The 17,118-nt window shown below is 36.9% G+C and overlaps 1 protein-coding gene across 1 annotated transcript in view; it reads right to left on the reverse strand.

Annotated features, from left to right (window-relative positions):
* Window positions 1-14,191, reverse strand: part of CDKE;1 (cyclin-dependent kinase E;1) — a 46,385-nt gene extending 32,194 nt beyond the window's left edge. Inside the window, exons 1-2 of the mRNA XM_082922573.1 lie at window positions 13,563-14,191; window positions 6,591-6,701 (exon numbers count right to left, since the gene is read on the reverse strand). Coding sequence (XP_082778699.1) covers window positions 6,591-6,701; window positions 13,563-13,832 — 381 coding nt within the window. The 5' untranslated portion in view covers window positions 13,833-14,191. The remainder of the gene's footprint in view (window positions 1-6,590; window positions 6,702-13,562) is intronic.
* Window positions 14,192-17,118: the final 2,927 nt, after the last annotated feature.

Genomic DNA, 17,118 nt, shown 5'->3' on the forward strand with positions numbered 1-17,118 from the left:
CCGAGCACGTTCACTCCCCCATACTCCTCCACTGCAGCATATGGCGGACCTCCAAATCGGAACATCACGGTGGCCTTCCGCTTCAGCTCCTTGTTTTCCGCCTTTAGCACACTTATCTCTACTCGCGCATCCTTATACATGCGCTGGAGCAGAGCCAGTTGGGCGTTTAACTGCTGCACCTCATTTGTCCTACTCTGCAGCCGGTGCGACAAGTTTGTGACCGCAGTCATGGTTTCCACACATGACTTCAGAGTATACTGATTGGCCTCAATATCAGTTTGCACCGCCATTTTTTGCTCCACCGACCGCATCGGAAAGTTCAACGGAGCAAACACAGAGGTGTTTGGTTGAGGTTCACTGGCCACCGCACCAGTTCTCTCTCTTGTTGACTCATTGAGGTCGGGAAAGAGAATGAGTAGACCACGGGATGAAGAGGCCATATTCTGGGTAGCTGAACGGGAAGAAGAGACCATGTTTTTTGGGTTGCTGAGTGTTTCCGAGAAGGGTTGGATACAGAGTATTTACAGATTGTTTCAGAATAACAAGTTCAGAGGTTTCAGTCTGGTTTGGTTTCCTCCGCCTCCGCATTGGTTTATATTGACACAGACGACGCGGCCGACACGCCGCTCTGTCGCTCACGTGCCTCGCCGCGTCTCCGGCTCACCTTTTGATGGCTCGACGCTTTCTGTCGGGCACGACTTTTGATGAACTGGGCGCACCTTTTGAGGGCGCAACTTTTGATGGCACGCCTTTTTATGGATTGGGCACGCATTTTGATGGCACGTCTTTTTATGGATTGGGCACGCCTTTTGAAAGATTGGGCACACCTTTTGAGGGTGCGACTTTTTAGGGGTCCGACAAGACTCTGTAAACTGTCCCGACATTGATTCCGGTTAGCTCCTTCAAGGGTCCGACAAGACTCTGTAAACTGTCCCGACATTGATTCCGGTTAGCTCCTTCATGGGTCCGACAAGACTCTGTAAACTGTCCCGACATTGATTCCGGTTAGTTTCTACAAGGGTCCAGCAAGACTCCGTAAACTGTCACAACATTGTCTGCTACAACGGTCCGACATGACCCCATAAACTGTCTTCTACATCGGTCTGACACCGCCATCCAGTGTCCTCTACACCGTTATGACACCACCATACAGTGTCCTCTACAACGTTATGACACCACCATCCAGTGTCTTCACCAATGGTCTGACACGACCATACAGTGTCTCCTATCCTCTTTTATTTTTATGTATTTTCTTGTTTTGTTACTCTCTCCAAACTCAAGTTGGTTAGTTCCTATCCCCCTTGAGTTTGCGGGGGCTGTTAAAATCCACCCACTACACCACTACCACCTCACCTACTCCACTAAACCTAACCCACTACACCACTATCACCTCCACTTCACCTACTTCACCTACTCCACTAAACCTAACCCACTACACCACTACCACCTCCACTTCACCTACTCCACCTACCACCTACTACCACCTACTCTTCTATATATAGGAATCATTGTAACATATCTAGATCATCAATCAATAATACATCAATTTATTTTACATTAACCAACCTATTTTTTCACTCAACCACCCTATTACCCAATTAATCTAGCACATCTTCTATTAAAAGAAGTCCAACCATTAAACTTTAACCCAACTGACCTTTTAATAACCTTAAACTCAACCTAACTTAAAGACTTAGCCTGCCTTTTTAGCCCACAAATTCAACCCCCCCCCCCCCCCCAAAAAAAAAAAAAGAAAGACCAAAAAGAAAGAAAAAAAAAAAAAAAAAAAAACTCCTTCCCCCTATTTATTGTTTTGTTTTGTCCTAACTTTCAACATGATGACCAATGCCAACTTGAATTCAGAGCTTGAAGTCTTTACTCAGAGCCAACAAGAAATAAGGCAAAGTTATAAGCCAATAATAGATTGGAATGAGCAAATGTTAAGAGTAGATGATTCGGATAAAGCAACATTGGTCAAGTTTTTCCTCAAAGAGATTATGAAGATTAAGTGAAAATTGTTGACCAAGAATTCCAAAGCACGTGAAAGGTGATGTGAATTTGACCCCAAAAAAATAGAAAATATCGAAGACACAAAAGCCATAATTGATGTGCAAGAAAATCTCATGCAAAAAATGGTTCTACCATAAGGAGAGTTTGAACATGAAGATGCACTCAAATTGTTAGATCTTAAGGATGTGCTACAAATAGAAATTTTTTTATTTTATTATTATTTTTTTTTTTTTGTTGATAAATAAAATTTATTGCCAAAAGAATCAAGAAGATGCTAAAGAATAAAAAATAAAAATAAAAAACCCGGAAGAAAAAGGCAACACCTAACCAATCAAGTCATCTACAAAGTCCAAAAAATAAAACAAATTCGGATCCACCCTCCCCGACACCCAATTGCACAAAACACCAAAAAACCGACTATCGAGCCAAGACAACGTCCGAGCAACTCCTTGAAAAGTATGCCAATTCCACTCGAACCAAAGCAACCACATCAAACACAAAGGAGCCAAAGCCAAAGATTTCCTTCGCTTCTTCCCAACCCGACCCCCTCCCCAACTACAAAGAACCTCCATCATCCCCTTCAGCTAAACCCACACCACTCCAAATGTAGAGAAAATAAGTGCCCAAAGCTGACAAGCCACCGGACAATGAACAATCAATTGATCCACTTTCTCTGCATCCCTATAACACATACAATACTAATTAACCAAAATATGATGATGATGAATCAAATTATCAATAGTAAGAATCCTATCAAAAGTTGCGGTCCACACAAAGAAAACCACATTTGAAGGAACACTTGTAACACAAACACGGTGCCACGGGAACTCCCCCTCCACATCCCCACAGAGATCCTAATAATACGATAAAACCGAAAAAACACCTTTCAAATCTGGCCCCCTCTACACCAAAGCATCCTCCCCCACCTCCCCAACCTTCACCCCATATAAAAAACTCAATAAGTCCACCATCTGCCCAACCTCCCATTCTTGAACATGCCGACACAACATAACATTCCAAACTACCACATCACTGCCACCACCCATATAAAAGACCGCCAGAGCCTCAAGATCCATCGCCAAACGAAAAATCAACAGGAACCGAAACTACAAAGCAACCACTTCACACTACCGATCCTGCCAAAATCGTACCCTATCACCTATACCCACCCGAAACTGGACATGATCCCAAACCTTCCGCCGCCCTAACCCAATACCTTTCCAAAAGACTACACCCATGAGGACCTTCCACATCCCCTGTACTCCACTCCCCCCTTCCCAACCCATACTTAATAGCCACCACAATCAATCCCTCTCCCACGCAAAACACCATAGCCACTTCCCAACGAAGCTAAATTTAACGTACACAACCATCTTACCCCAAACCCCCCTCCTGCTTTGGGCGACAAACCCAATCCCAACTAACCAAATGATACCTAAACTCCCCCCCACCTCCTCCCAATTGGAAATCCCGTTGCAACTTCTCCAATTGACAAGCCATCGACACAGGAATCACGTGCACCAATATAAAATAAGTCGGAATACTACCCAACACACTTTTAACCAAAGTCAATCTCCCACCCTTGGACAAATATTGCCTCTTCCACCTCGCCAACCGACGTTGAACCATGTCCAACACCCCATCCCAAACCCCTTTTCCCTTAAAAGAAGTCCCCAATGTCAAACCCAAATATGACATCAGCAAAGCAGACACCTTACGCTCCACAATAGTCACAAAAGTCGTAAGCTGATCCACATCCCCTACCAGAATCAAATATGACTTTCTCAAATTCACCTAAAGACCCAAAATTGCCTCAAAACACAGCAAAACACAATGCAAATTCCCCAACTGCTCCGACTCAACCCCACAAAAAATAAGGCATTGTTAGCATACAAAAGATGAGAGATAACAAATGGATCCACATCACCAGCAGCCACTCGAAAACCTTCCAACAAACCACCTTGCATGGCCCAAAACAACAACCTACTCAGCGCCTCCATAACCAAGAAGAAAAGCAAAGGGGACAACAGGGTCACCCTGACACAACCCTCGAAAGGTTTGGAAAAAAAACTAGCAAGTGTCCCATTTACTAACACCGACATCCGCACAGTCAAAACACAAAACTGGATCCACCACCTCTATATCAACCCAAAACCAATACGCACCATCACAGACAGTAAAAATTCTCCACTACCATTGTCATAAGCTTTCTCAATATCCAATTTACAAATCACATCTAGCGCTCTTGCCAAAATCGAGGATCAACACACTCATTAGCCACCAAAACCGCATCCAAAATCTAGAGACCCCCCCACAAACGCATTATGGGACTCTGACACCACTGACCCTACGCCACTCGAAGCCTATTCGCCAAAACTATAGCCAAAAGCTTGTACACACTCCCCTACAAACCAACAGGCTTGAACTGACAAATGTCCTTGGCCCCTCCTACCTTAGGAATCAAAGAAATAAAGGTCGCATTAAAACTCTTCTCAAACTGACTTGTTTGATAGAACTACTCCATTGTCTCCATCATGTTCCCCTTCACAAGAATGTCAATGTGAAACCATCCAGCCCCAGAGCCTTATCACCACACATCCCCTTCAAAGCACCGACCATCTATTCCTCGGAAAATAGTCGTTCTAGAGCCTAACTATCCAAATCAGAAATCACACCAAAATCCAAACCCTTGACCCCCGACTGCAACTCCTCTTCTATCCTCCTGAAGAACTTCTGATAAAAGCCAACAATCCTTGCCCTCACCTCCTCATCAGACAACAACTCCATCCCGTTAACATGGATCTTGCCAATCTGATTCATTCGCTGATGAGCATTAGCCATTCGATGGAGATCACCATCCTTCAGCCACAAACACCTAAACTTTTGTCTAAAACTAATCTCTTCTATCTGAGCAATCCAAACAAAATCACCCCGCATCCTCTCTTTCCGCAGAACCTCCTCACTGGACAAATCCTTATCGGTCTCAATAACATCCAGAACCTGCAATTGCGCCAACACATATGCCTTTTGCCCCTCCAAATGACCAAATACCTCCTTATTCCACTGTTTCAAATCTGCTTAAGCAACTTCAAATTATGTGCCAACCTACAACTAGGAGTACCCAAAACAGCATAAGACTCCCACCACTAGCCCACCCTATCAACGAAGCTATCTGAATGAAGCCACATATTCTCAAACTGAAAAGGCCAAGGACCACTCCGAATTCCCCAACTATCCAGCAGAATAGGCCAGTGATTGCTACTAATAGACTATTTCATCAAGATCAAAAGGATTGATTTTATTGAAATTTTCTTTGCGTATTGAATCTATGTTTGATGGACCTCGTCAACCACCTGACCATAAAGATTAGTTGGAACAAGAAAAAATAAAATAGTTGGCATATTTTAAGTAGTTGATTTGTTGGCATGGACAAGTTCAGTATTTCAACGTGAAAGTAAGGCTTTTTGGCTAAGTGAAGCTACAAGCCTAACCTTCTTGAGCCTACTTAAATAGCTTTAGCTTACCAAGCCAAATCTACTAAAATAGGGCTACAATACAAGAAGCAAGCCTTCCCCCTTTGTTTGTTGTGGGTCATACTTCCCCGCAAGCACTAAATGAATGAAATAAGTGGAGATCTTCTTTCCCCTTGTTAATTACCAAGAACTTTAGTGACAAAGTAAAATTTTACTATCCCACCCAAAAAAAAAAAAAAAAAAAAAAAAAAAAAAAAAAAACTCAGAGCTTGAATAAAAAGAGTTCATTCTACAAGACTTCATTTCCACTAATATCTTTATTTACAACAACATTCCCCCTAAATTCCTGAATCATTTTGACTATCAAAATAAATTTTAAAAACATATGCAACGTATTTTGATTATTTCCAATGTCATTTTATTAATAATCATTCAATGTCCTCGCCAAAATAAGAAAATTTTCCACAAAAAGGTTCTCAAAATTCTTCAAGATTTTGAAGCAACAATACACACTCACATTATTGCATATATGCATCTTCTGACCAAGTATGTGACATGGTATATTTGAAACATAAACACGTTTCTTGATTGGAATCAGAGTTAACTACCAAACTACTAACCAAAAACACAAAAGGAATAGCACTAAACAGGAAGACCTCAAGAAACGCTAAATAAAAGTAGTATTATTGGAGAAATTCATAGCATTTTTTAGCATTTTTTCAATTCTAGCATTATTTTTTCCAGAATATTTCTTCTCAACTAGCTACATATATCAGAGTTGTAGGTGTAACATATGACTTTGTGACACTAGAGTACTAAAAGATGAACTTGAGTTTGCTTCAATGCAAAAGAAAAGGCCAACATAAAATAACACTTCAAATCATCCTAACATAAGCCGGTGCATGTGTGCCCATATACATGTTAGAACATAACAATTGCCTTTTCATGAGAGCACAAAATTGCACACTCCAATTGGATTCCCAAAAACACGCATATATCAAACCCTTTTCTTACAATTGATGGACTCGAACAGGAAAGCAAGAAATATTACATCGCCCAAAGGAAACTTATTTCAATAAGCATCAACCTCAAGAAACATGTACTCACATAAAGGTCATGCTCAGCATAATCAAAAGCCAAATAGAGCGACATATCGACGTGATTGATGTGCCCATTCACAAGCTTCACCACATTTTCATGGTTTATCTCCCGAAGCAACTGCATCATTAACAAGTAAGAATATTCTCAACTTCACAAAATGGAATCAACCATTACCAAGAGAATTATTCTTAGATTTCAATTTTCTAGCAATGCTCCATTTTATTGCAATGAATATATTGAAGAAATAAAAGAATAGTAACCAAATTAAAATTCATAAAATTTAATCTACTTTTCCCCTTATGGTATAGCCTTAAAACACTTTACCCCAGTATTCTAAAAATAGCTATATAACCCCATTTGTTTTTGGACTAAATTTAAACACTAAGTCTGTTAACTTTACTTGTAAAAAGGCATTCATACACTTTGTCTTCCACCCCCAATTCCATTTTTTTCAGCCATCCTCTCACCAAACCAATTCCTACGGCAAAAGTAAAAAATAAAAAACAAAGAGAAAGGAGGTGGTGGACCACAATAGATTGCAAACTTTCATCTTCTTTTTAAAAATCAGTCCCTCAAAATCAAAGCCAACTCATCTTATTCTCCATTCTTTCCTGCAGCAAGCATCACATAGACTCCTCATCTACACATATCAATCTATGTGTATAATCTGAGTTCCATTTGAATGAATGAAAGATAACAAGACTACTAATCTATTGTAAATCAAGACTCCTAATCTACTATAAATCTAACAAAACAAAACTCCTTTTTATATGTATAGATATGTTGATATATTCAGGTAACAATATACAATTTGGGCTTGTGAATGAAAGGAATCAAAAAAACAAAGGTAACAATACACAATTTGGGTTCCATTTGAATAATATATAGGTAACGAGGTGGCGGTTTGGGTGGGTGGTTTAGGGTTATTTGTTTAAGCAGAAGATGAAGACAAGGTTATTTTGTCTTTTCATATTAAAATTTGACTTTAACCAATATTTTTTCTTCCACACTGTCAACAAAGGTGCGTGAGCCACACATTCTATTATTTTGGACGGAAAATCTAACGGTAGCAATTTAGTCCAAAAACACATGGGGTTATAAGGTGGGTCAAGTGAGTCAACTTAGGACTATACCACATGGGGGTAAAGTAGATTTTGCTCCCCAAAAAAAAATAACCTAGTACAAACCTCATTCTTATCCACTTCACAAGTGCTTGATAAGTCATCACCATAGTAATAATTGATAAGCTTACAAATTTAGCAAGACTGGCATCTAATATTGTTACCTTTCAACCCAGGGGAAGCTAATTATTATTTAAGGTACTAATCCTCATACAACAAACTTTTTCCATAATATCCAATCGAAATAAAACCAATGCTAGCCCTCGAAACATAAATTTCTATTCATTTTTCCACCATTTTTGCAGCAACCAAACAAAGACCAACTAAAAAAACAAGACCAAAGATTCATCATTCTTTCATCTTAGCTTTCAGCAACCAAACCAAGGTTTAACAAATTTCTTTTGCACTAAAAAAATATGAACTTTGAACCGTTGCAAAATACATACATATATAGAAGTTTATGTATATGTGTGTTGAATATATATATATATATATATATCACTTTCCAAATTTAAAAATAAAAATAAAACCATAATTTGTGCCTGTTATACAATTATTTGGCAAAGTTTAGCTTTTTTCTTTTATTTTTAAAATTTTTAGTCGAAGTTTAGTGGTTCTATTCATATTAGTTAATCTCTATTCCCCAGCAATATTATTTTTCCTTATTTCCCTAATTCCTTAATAAGGATTTCTTGTTCACCACTCTAGGCCAATGTTACATAGACTTGAGTATGAATATTGGGTGCACATGTGTCCAAGCATCAGATCTTCCTAAACTTAAATATTTGGATATTTTGGTCATGTACGTAAAAGTTCAGTACAGATATGTAGACACGTCTGAAATATTAAAATATCTTGTGCATTGTATCATATTTGTATGATATTCTAATATAAGATGTTGTAAATTATTATTAATATAATTTAAATTATAAGGGATTTAGGGACAAAAGGGATTTTCATCTCTCATTCATGTCAGAGGCTGGACAGTTTTCTTTACTACAAAATAGGATATTCTTCTTCTTCAAAAATTGTAAAACTTAGAATATTTTAAGCGACTATTTTAGGCATTGGACACATCCCATACCCTAAGAAGCACGGACACAGACACGTCGACAAGCAAATTTTCAAAATATGTAGAACACATGGGAGATCGTGCAAAATATATAATGTACTTATTATATGTCATATATAAACCAAACCAAACCAAGCCAAGCCAAGTCAAGCCTTAAGTCCCATCAAATGAGGTCGGCTACATGAATCCTTCTTCTGCACTTGACTCTATCCAAGACCATTCCTTAGTCAAATTAGGGAGATTCATATCTCTATTTACTACACTAGCCACGTCAATCTAGGTCTACCCCTTCCCCTAATACTATCATCTACCGTCACTGAATCGCATCTCTTCATTACTGCATCTATTGGTCTCTGTTGTATATGTCCAAACCATCTCAATCTATTCTCTCCCAACTTATCTTCTATGGGTACTACTCCTACCCATTCTCGAATATACTCATTCATAACTCTGTCTTTTCTAGTCTTATCACACATTCCCCATAGCATCCTCATCTCTACAACACTCATTTTCTCCACATGTTGTCTCTTAGTTGCCCAACTTTCTGTCCCATACGACATTGCTGGTCTAATAGTCGTTCTATTGAACTTCCCTTTTGGTCTAATGGGCACTCATTTATCACACAATACTCTAAACGTACTCCTCCAGTTAAGCCACCCCGCCTTAATTCTGTGGACCACATCCGCCCCAATCTCCCCAGTCGTTGTGATAATCGATCCTAAATAACGAAAATATTCACTCTTAGGTAGTTCTTGATTCTCAATCTTCATTTCTCCTCTATTTCCATTGTGACTATTACTAAAATTACACTCTATATACTATGTCTTAGTTCTGCTTATTCTAAATCCTTTACATTCAAGTGCTTTTCTCCAAATCTCCAACTTAGTATTAACTCCTTCTCTAGTCTCATCCACTAACACGATATCATCTGCAAAAAGCATGCATCATGGCACATCATCCTGAATATTGCCCGTCAAATTATCCATAACAAAAACAAAAAGATAAGAACTTAAGGTTGATCCTTGATGTAACCCTATAGAAATTGAAAATTCGCTCATCTCTCCAACAGGCAATCTAATAGTGATCACCACACCTTCATACATATCCATAATCACATTAATGTAACATTTTGTCACCCTTTCTTCTCTAACACCCACCATATTATATCCCGAAACACTCTATCATATACTTTCTTAATATCGATAAAAACCATATGAATGTCTCTTTTCTTTTCTTTATACCTTTTTATTACTCTCCTCAAAAGATAGATCGCTTCTATTGTTGACCTACCAGGCATAAACCCAAATTGATTGTCTGACAATTCTGTTATATCTCACAATGCATCACTCTCTCCCACACTTTCATTGTATGACACATTAACTTGATTCCTCTATAGTTATTACAATTCTAGACATCTCCTCTATTTTTATATATTGGCAGTAAAATACTCTTCCTCCACTCCTCTGGCATTTTCTTAGTCAACAAAATCTTGCTAAATAACCTAATCAACCAAACAACCCCCTTCTTACCCAAACATTTCCATGTCTCAATAGGTATATCATCTGGTCCTAAATCCTTATTCAATTTCTTCTTCTTAAATGCAAACTCTACTTCAAAGTCCCTAATCCTACGATAGAACCTATAGTCTTCGTTTTCCTTATTATTGTCTATTTTCTCCCCTTTTGACCTACCTCTATGTTCCTCATTTAACAACTTCTCAAAATAGTTCTTCTACCTCACTTTAATCTCTTCATCCTTCACCCACACGTTAACGTCCTCACCCTTGATGCACTTACCCGGATTAAAATCTATTATTTTCCTCTCTCTTATCTTAGCAAGTTTTTATATCTTCTTCTCTTCCTCCTTACTATTTAGTCTAGTGTATATGCCATATATAAGGGTAAATAATTATTATATGCCATAATATGAATATTTAAGTCAGATAATAATTTTTAAAGACTAAATGAGGAGAATAAGTATAAATTTATATTATTTTTCTTTATCATTGGATTCCAAGTTAATTTATTCAAACTTGTAATGTGTTTCATGTTTATCGAATTGTTGGAAAGTGTTCGACGAGTGTCGTGTCGTGTCAATGTCCGACATGACACAACACTTTACCTTCTTAGAAGTGTCCGTACTTTCTAGCCCATTCTTAGAAGTGTTCAGTGAACTGGGTACATTAGGAGAAGTAAGCAGTCCATGTGACACTGCTCTAGGCTAGGTTTCTTAGTTAGCACTCTTTTCTAAGACTCAAAATAAACTACTCTAGTAATAGTTAGGAATCAGTCTTAATACAATCTTCTTTTCTTCCCTGTAATTCTAGCATGGTATCAAGCCACCCTTCGGTTAAACCCTATGCATTGTGCTTAATTGGTGGGTAATGACCAACCTCTTTGTCATCTCTGCCTATTGAGCCCCCATCCATTGGATCCTCGTGTAAGTCGAAATTCACCAACTAGAACTCAGCCCCCTCAGTCGTGATCAACTTAACCCCCTCAGTCGTGATCAACTCAACCATGTTGACACTAGGTTGCCACCTTGCACAAATTGTTGACACTAGGTTGCCACCTCGCACAAATCGATGCAATAGTCTTCTCCAACTGTCCACTCCATCTGCAATGTTGCCATCAAGCAACTCGAGCCCATAGGTCCAACCGCTCTTATCTCTATTCACCTCTCAATCTGCTCTGTGTAGCGATCAAACCCTCCAACATCGACCTCATCATTATTGGCACCGACCTACTAGAATGCAAAGATTCCCTCCTCGCATGACTCCTAGCAATAGCCCCATTGGCTGCTACCTCATCTACTCTGCCAACTGGATCGCTGTGCTTAATCTCCCTTGCTATCTCTCCTTCATAACCAGCATCACCACCTCCTATAAGTTTCTTGGCCTCCTTTGGTTCCACTCCTCAATAGAGGTCGCCTCCCAAAAACCATCACTTGTAGCTACTTCCAGCAACTTGTCTTTTGCCTTCACTTCTACCACAAGCACAGCATCACCTATTGCCCTTCAGTTGTTGCAATTTGGTTTCTTCAATTGACTCACATTTCTCTCTCCCTTTGAAACTTACAATTAATAGCAACTCATTGTCCTCCCTGCCATTGCCAATGCTAACTAGATCTTTAGTGTGTTGGCCACCACAATCGATGGTCTTTTTGTTGAACTCTCATCCCTCATTTTTTTCCAACCACCATCTCTGGCAATTATCGTCACTAAGAACATCCTCACTTCCTCATCGAAGCTTTGTCCTTCTTTAACCTTACTCTAACTCCTACATACTCAGGGATCATTAAGACCTTTCCCTCTCCAATAACTCTCTCTTTCCTCTCTCATCTCTCGCTAAGTTCTCTCCCTTTCTCTCTTTTTTCTCAATTAAGAGATCCTCCCTCTGTTTTATCACTGATTTTTTTTCCTCCAAATACACAAGCATGTCCCCCACCTTCATCTTTATTTAAAAAATAAAAAATAAGAACAAAAGAAACATACTTTTGTTATCCACTTTCACTATCTTTTTTATACTTTTGACTCTATATGTGTTTCTCCTCTCTCAAGATATTTGTCTCTTTTCACGGACTTCACTTATCATCTAAATTTTCTTTTAGACATATTGGACTCTCTCTAGTGCATTTTTTTGCACTCCGTTGGGAGGAAAATCATGTTTAGTCTTTAATCACCTACACTAGTGATTCTTTGCCTAGTGGCCTTGTGCAATTCTAATACACTCTCCCGGTGGCAAAAATCTTGATCAATCCTTGTTGTGAGCCACCACCTATCTCATTGGGCTCACTGTATTCTCTTCGTGCTTAATTAAGAGCATCATTTTAGATGCAATTTGCTGCATGCAATGCAGACGGACTCTGTCTTCTCTGTTTGTCCAACCATTACCATAAACTAGCTCACCCTAACATGAGAAATCCTAGTCAGATTCTAACCATGCATTGGCTCGTCTCATTAGGATTTTGCCTCAAATCTCTCTCAAGTGCTTCCATACACTCCACATTTGAATTTTACCCTGAATCTCTAACTATTTTTGTCAAACTCTTCACCTTGTGTGTCCTGGCCTTCCGGAATCTACTCACTGTTTTCTCCAACTTCTCAGACTCTATGATCTCTCTACTTTGGGTGGGCTCTTCTCAAATCTCGCACACACACGTTCCTTGTCTCTCCGCTAAATTTCAAACAGGACAGCATCATAATGAAGTCAAACCTCTTTTATTTGCTGCAGCATCACCACCACCACCACCACCACCACCACCACCACCGCCTCCATCAACATCTCTGTTGCTCTCTACTTTGTCTCACTTTCCAAACTCAAGTTGAATTAGCTAGTTGACTTTGAGGGGATGCTAATACATATTCTCCCAAAAATATTGTGTTGCCTTATTTTCTCTATTTCCTTATTTAGGATTTCTTGTTCACCAATATATGCTATATTAATTTATTGTACATCTATAAATAAACGACCTTAGTAATAGTTAGGAATCAGTATTAATACAATTCTCTTCTTTCCCTATAATTCTAACAATATTAAGCACCCAAAAAAATATATTACATTAATCACCCAATACATGGAAAGCCAAAAGAGACTTGAAATTTTTTATTTTTCTTTCTGTTTTTCTAAAAAAAACCGAGCCTATGATACAATACCTAGCAGAGCTGAACTTTTCTGAGTCAAAATTAATGTTTGCACGTTTTCATCCAAAACCCCATAACCAGCAAACACAATAAATTAATTAAAAAATAGACAGAGAAAGAGGGATGCCCCTGTTGTTTCGGACCATAATTTCGCGGATGGCAGTGGGGGAGACGCCGTCGCCGTCCTTGGATTGCTTGAATTTCTTGATAGCGATGGATTTGCTCCGATTGGATTTGATCTTCGCTAGAAATACCAGACCATATGTTCCCTCTCCGATCTTCCCAATCAGATCGTACTGTTGCAGCCATTCAGGCCGACTACTACCACTGCTATTGCTATTGCTACTGCTATTGTTGTTCCCTGAAATGCCCCTATTGTTATTGTTGTTGTTGTTGCTGTTACCATCCCCCATTGTTAATTACCTTCTAAGCTCCTACACACACATATACATATATACTTACGCAGAAAAAGAAAGGGAAACCTCTGCAGCCAACAACCAATTCCCAATTTGAAGGCTTAAATAGTGAACCGCTATATACACTCCGAATCTCTCTTTCGATTTTGAATTTCGATTAGCTGCTGCAAAGTGTTTTGTTGCGATTGATGCCACAATACCCAGAGAACACAATTATAAAGAGTAGGGTTACCTGTTTTTTTTTTTTTTTTTTTGGTACTCAAAGCTTCATTCTTTAATAATTTTCCCAATCTATTAAAAAATATATATTTTTTTTAATTTGGTTCTCCAACTTTAATTTGGTTTGTTCTGTTTCTCTTATCTAAAAAATAAAAACTTAATTTCGTTGGTAGATACCATTAAAGTTACAATAAATATGAAAACTCAATTATAAAATTAATGTAAAGTAAAAAATTATATTATTTTTATTTTTAATATTTAAATCATATCAATTTGAATATAAAAAGTGTTTTAATTTAGCTCTCCTACCTAATTTCATTTCTTAAGATAAAATATGAAAATCATAAAATACACATTAGTGGGGAAAAAAAATCCAAAATAATCATTTTTTGTAAAAAAAAAATTTGATATATTACTCATATATCAAAGCATAGGGGATGTATAAGTTTAAGGATTGTGAAAATGTTTTTAATAGTTGGGGGTCTCTTATGTTGTGTTTGGTTGGAAGATTTGGGGAGGGATTTGGAAAGGGAAAGGGAAAGGGAAAAGGTGTGTGAAACTAGGTGAAATTTAGGCATGTTTTATTCATATTTCACCTACCTTTTCCATTTCCCTTTCCAAATCCCTCCTCAAATTCCCTAACCAAACACAGCATTAGTGTTTTAAATTTGTTAGAATTGATCATTTTATGCGCTTTTTTGATATTTTTTTCTTTTCCGTTTTTTGCCCTTCATTCAAATACTTGAATCTTATAAATACCTTTTTACAATTCTATATTTTGTTCATTTAGAGAATTTAATTTGAAAGGAGTTTGTATTGATTTTTGCCAAATCTGGTTTAAAAGAAGATCTTGTTTGAGGTTGTTGTTAATTCTTTGCAATGAGATTACATTTGTGTCGAAACAGGTTAGCTTTACAATTCTTTGTTACGATTCTTTACAATATTTGATATATATATATTTTCAGATTTGTTGAATGTGATTCTAATTGTATTTTTTTTAGTTGTGGAAGCTTTGTTTTCTGTTTTTATTATTGTTTTGGGGTGATGCTATGTTATATTTGGATATCCATTAATATCATATAGATCATAATCATTATCATATTAACTTATAACTTAATTATATTTAGTTGTTTATACATATTATATTATTTTATAACTAGCGCATAACTAAATTATTTTAATAATTTAATTTTGAATTAGCAACTGGTGTAACCGGTTATTAAAAAGAGGGCAAAGAAAATCAGAGGAGTTCAGGAGTCCTAACATCACATATCATATAACCACTAGTCACATATCTTATAACCAATATCACATATCTCATAGTCACTAGTCACATATCCTATAACCAATATCACATATCTCATAGTCACTAGTCACATATCTCATAACCAATATCACATATCTCATAGTCACTAGTCACATATCTCATAACCAACATCATATATCACATAACTACTAATCTCATAACTAACACCATTTTGCTCATAACCACACCATTTTGTTCATAACCAGTATCACATATCTTATAACCATTGATTACATATCTCATAACTATTACCTACATGAATCATAACCACATCTCATAACCAACCCGAGTCATAACCAACATCACATATCATAATCACTAGTCATATATCTCATAACTAACAACCGCTTTGCTCATAACTACACCACTTTGATCATAACCAATATCTCACATCTCATAACCACTAACACGTATGGTATAACCAAGCACCCTTTGACACTACTTTGGTCATAACCAAAATCACATATCTTATAATAACTAATCAAATATCTCATAACCATTCTCTACATATTTCATAACTAACATCACATATATCATAACTACTAATCACATATCTCATAACCACATCACTTTGATTATAACCAACATTACATATCTCATAACCACTAATCACATATCTCATAACCAAACACCCTTTGACTTATAACTACATCACTCTGCTCATAACCAAAATAACATATCTAATAATCATTAATCATATATCTCATAACCTTTACCCATTTATGCCATAACCACAACTCATAACCAACACCATTTGCCTCCTAACTAACATCACATATATCATAATTACTAATCACATATCTCATAACTATTACTCACATATAGGGGTGTAAATTTAGCCCACGAGCTCACAACACACTCCAAGTTCAGAAATTACTCTCTCTCTCTCATTTGGGCTAAAGAAAGGGTCTAGGGATTTGTCAAAAACAATTAATGAGGGAATTTTGATTTTGACAAAATTTGGATGTTTGTTCCAAATTTTTGGAGAAAATGGAGCCGAAATTATGTAATAATCATTATAAAAAACCAAATTAAAGCATTTATGAATAGAGTCTTATAATAAAATAAATTATTAATTTATAATTTTGTTAATTTATACCGAAATTTTTATTTTTTATTTTTAATATAAATCCTTCATCTATTTTTATTAAGTAAAATTAATAAAAAAAGACTATTTTGCTCATCAACTACAAAATATATAATCACATCATTAATTGGCGTAATAAAAATATTTAAAATTTTAGAAACCACAAATATCATAATCAAGCCACAAAGTTTTGAAATATAAAACACAAAATACATAAAGCCATCACTAATTGGCATAACAAAATTGTTTAAAATTATAGAAAATCACAAATATCATAACTAATTCCCAAAATTTCGTAACATTAATCAAAAATTATGTAACTATCCACAAAACATCTAAAAAATTTAAAAACCACAAATGTCATAACCAACTCACAAAATTTAATAACATCAATTATAAAATACGTAACTTCACCACTAATTGCCATAATAAAAAAAATCAAAATTTTTACAAATCACAAATGCCATAACCAACCTAAAAAATTTTATAACATCAATCACAATGAGAGTTAGAGAAGATTAGCTAGTAGAGCGAGAGGAAAGGGAATATGAGAAAGAAAGACTAAACGGGGTTTATCACCTGTGAAAATGACATCAAATGTGCTGTCGTTTCCGATATGGAACGTCGGAGATATCTACAATGACAGTAAAGAATGAGAGAGATGCTTGAGG

The sequence above is a fragment of the Camellia sinensis genome, chromosome 4 (assembly GCF_055761805.1).
Source record: "Camellia sinensis isolate YWXY chromosome 4, ASM5576180v1, whole genome shotgun sequence".
NCBI classification, from domain to species: domain Eukaryota; kingdom Viridiplantae; phylum Streptophyta; class Magnoliopsida; order Ericales; family Theaceae; genus Camellia; species Camellia sinensis.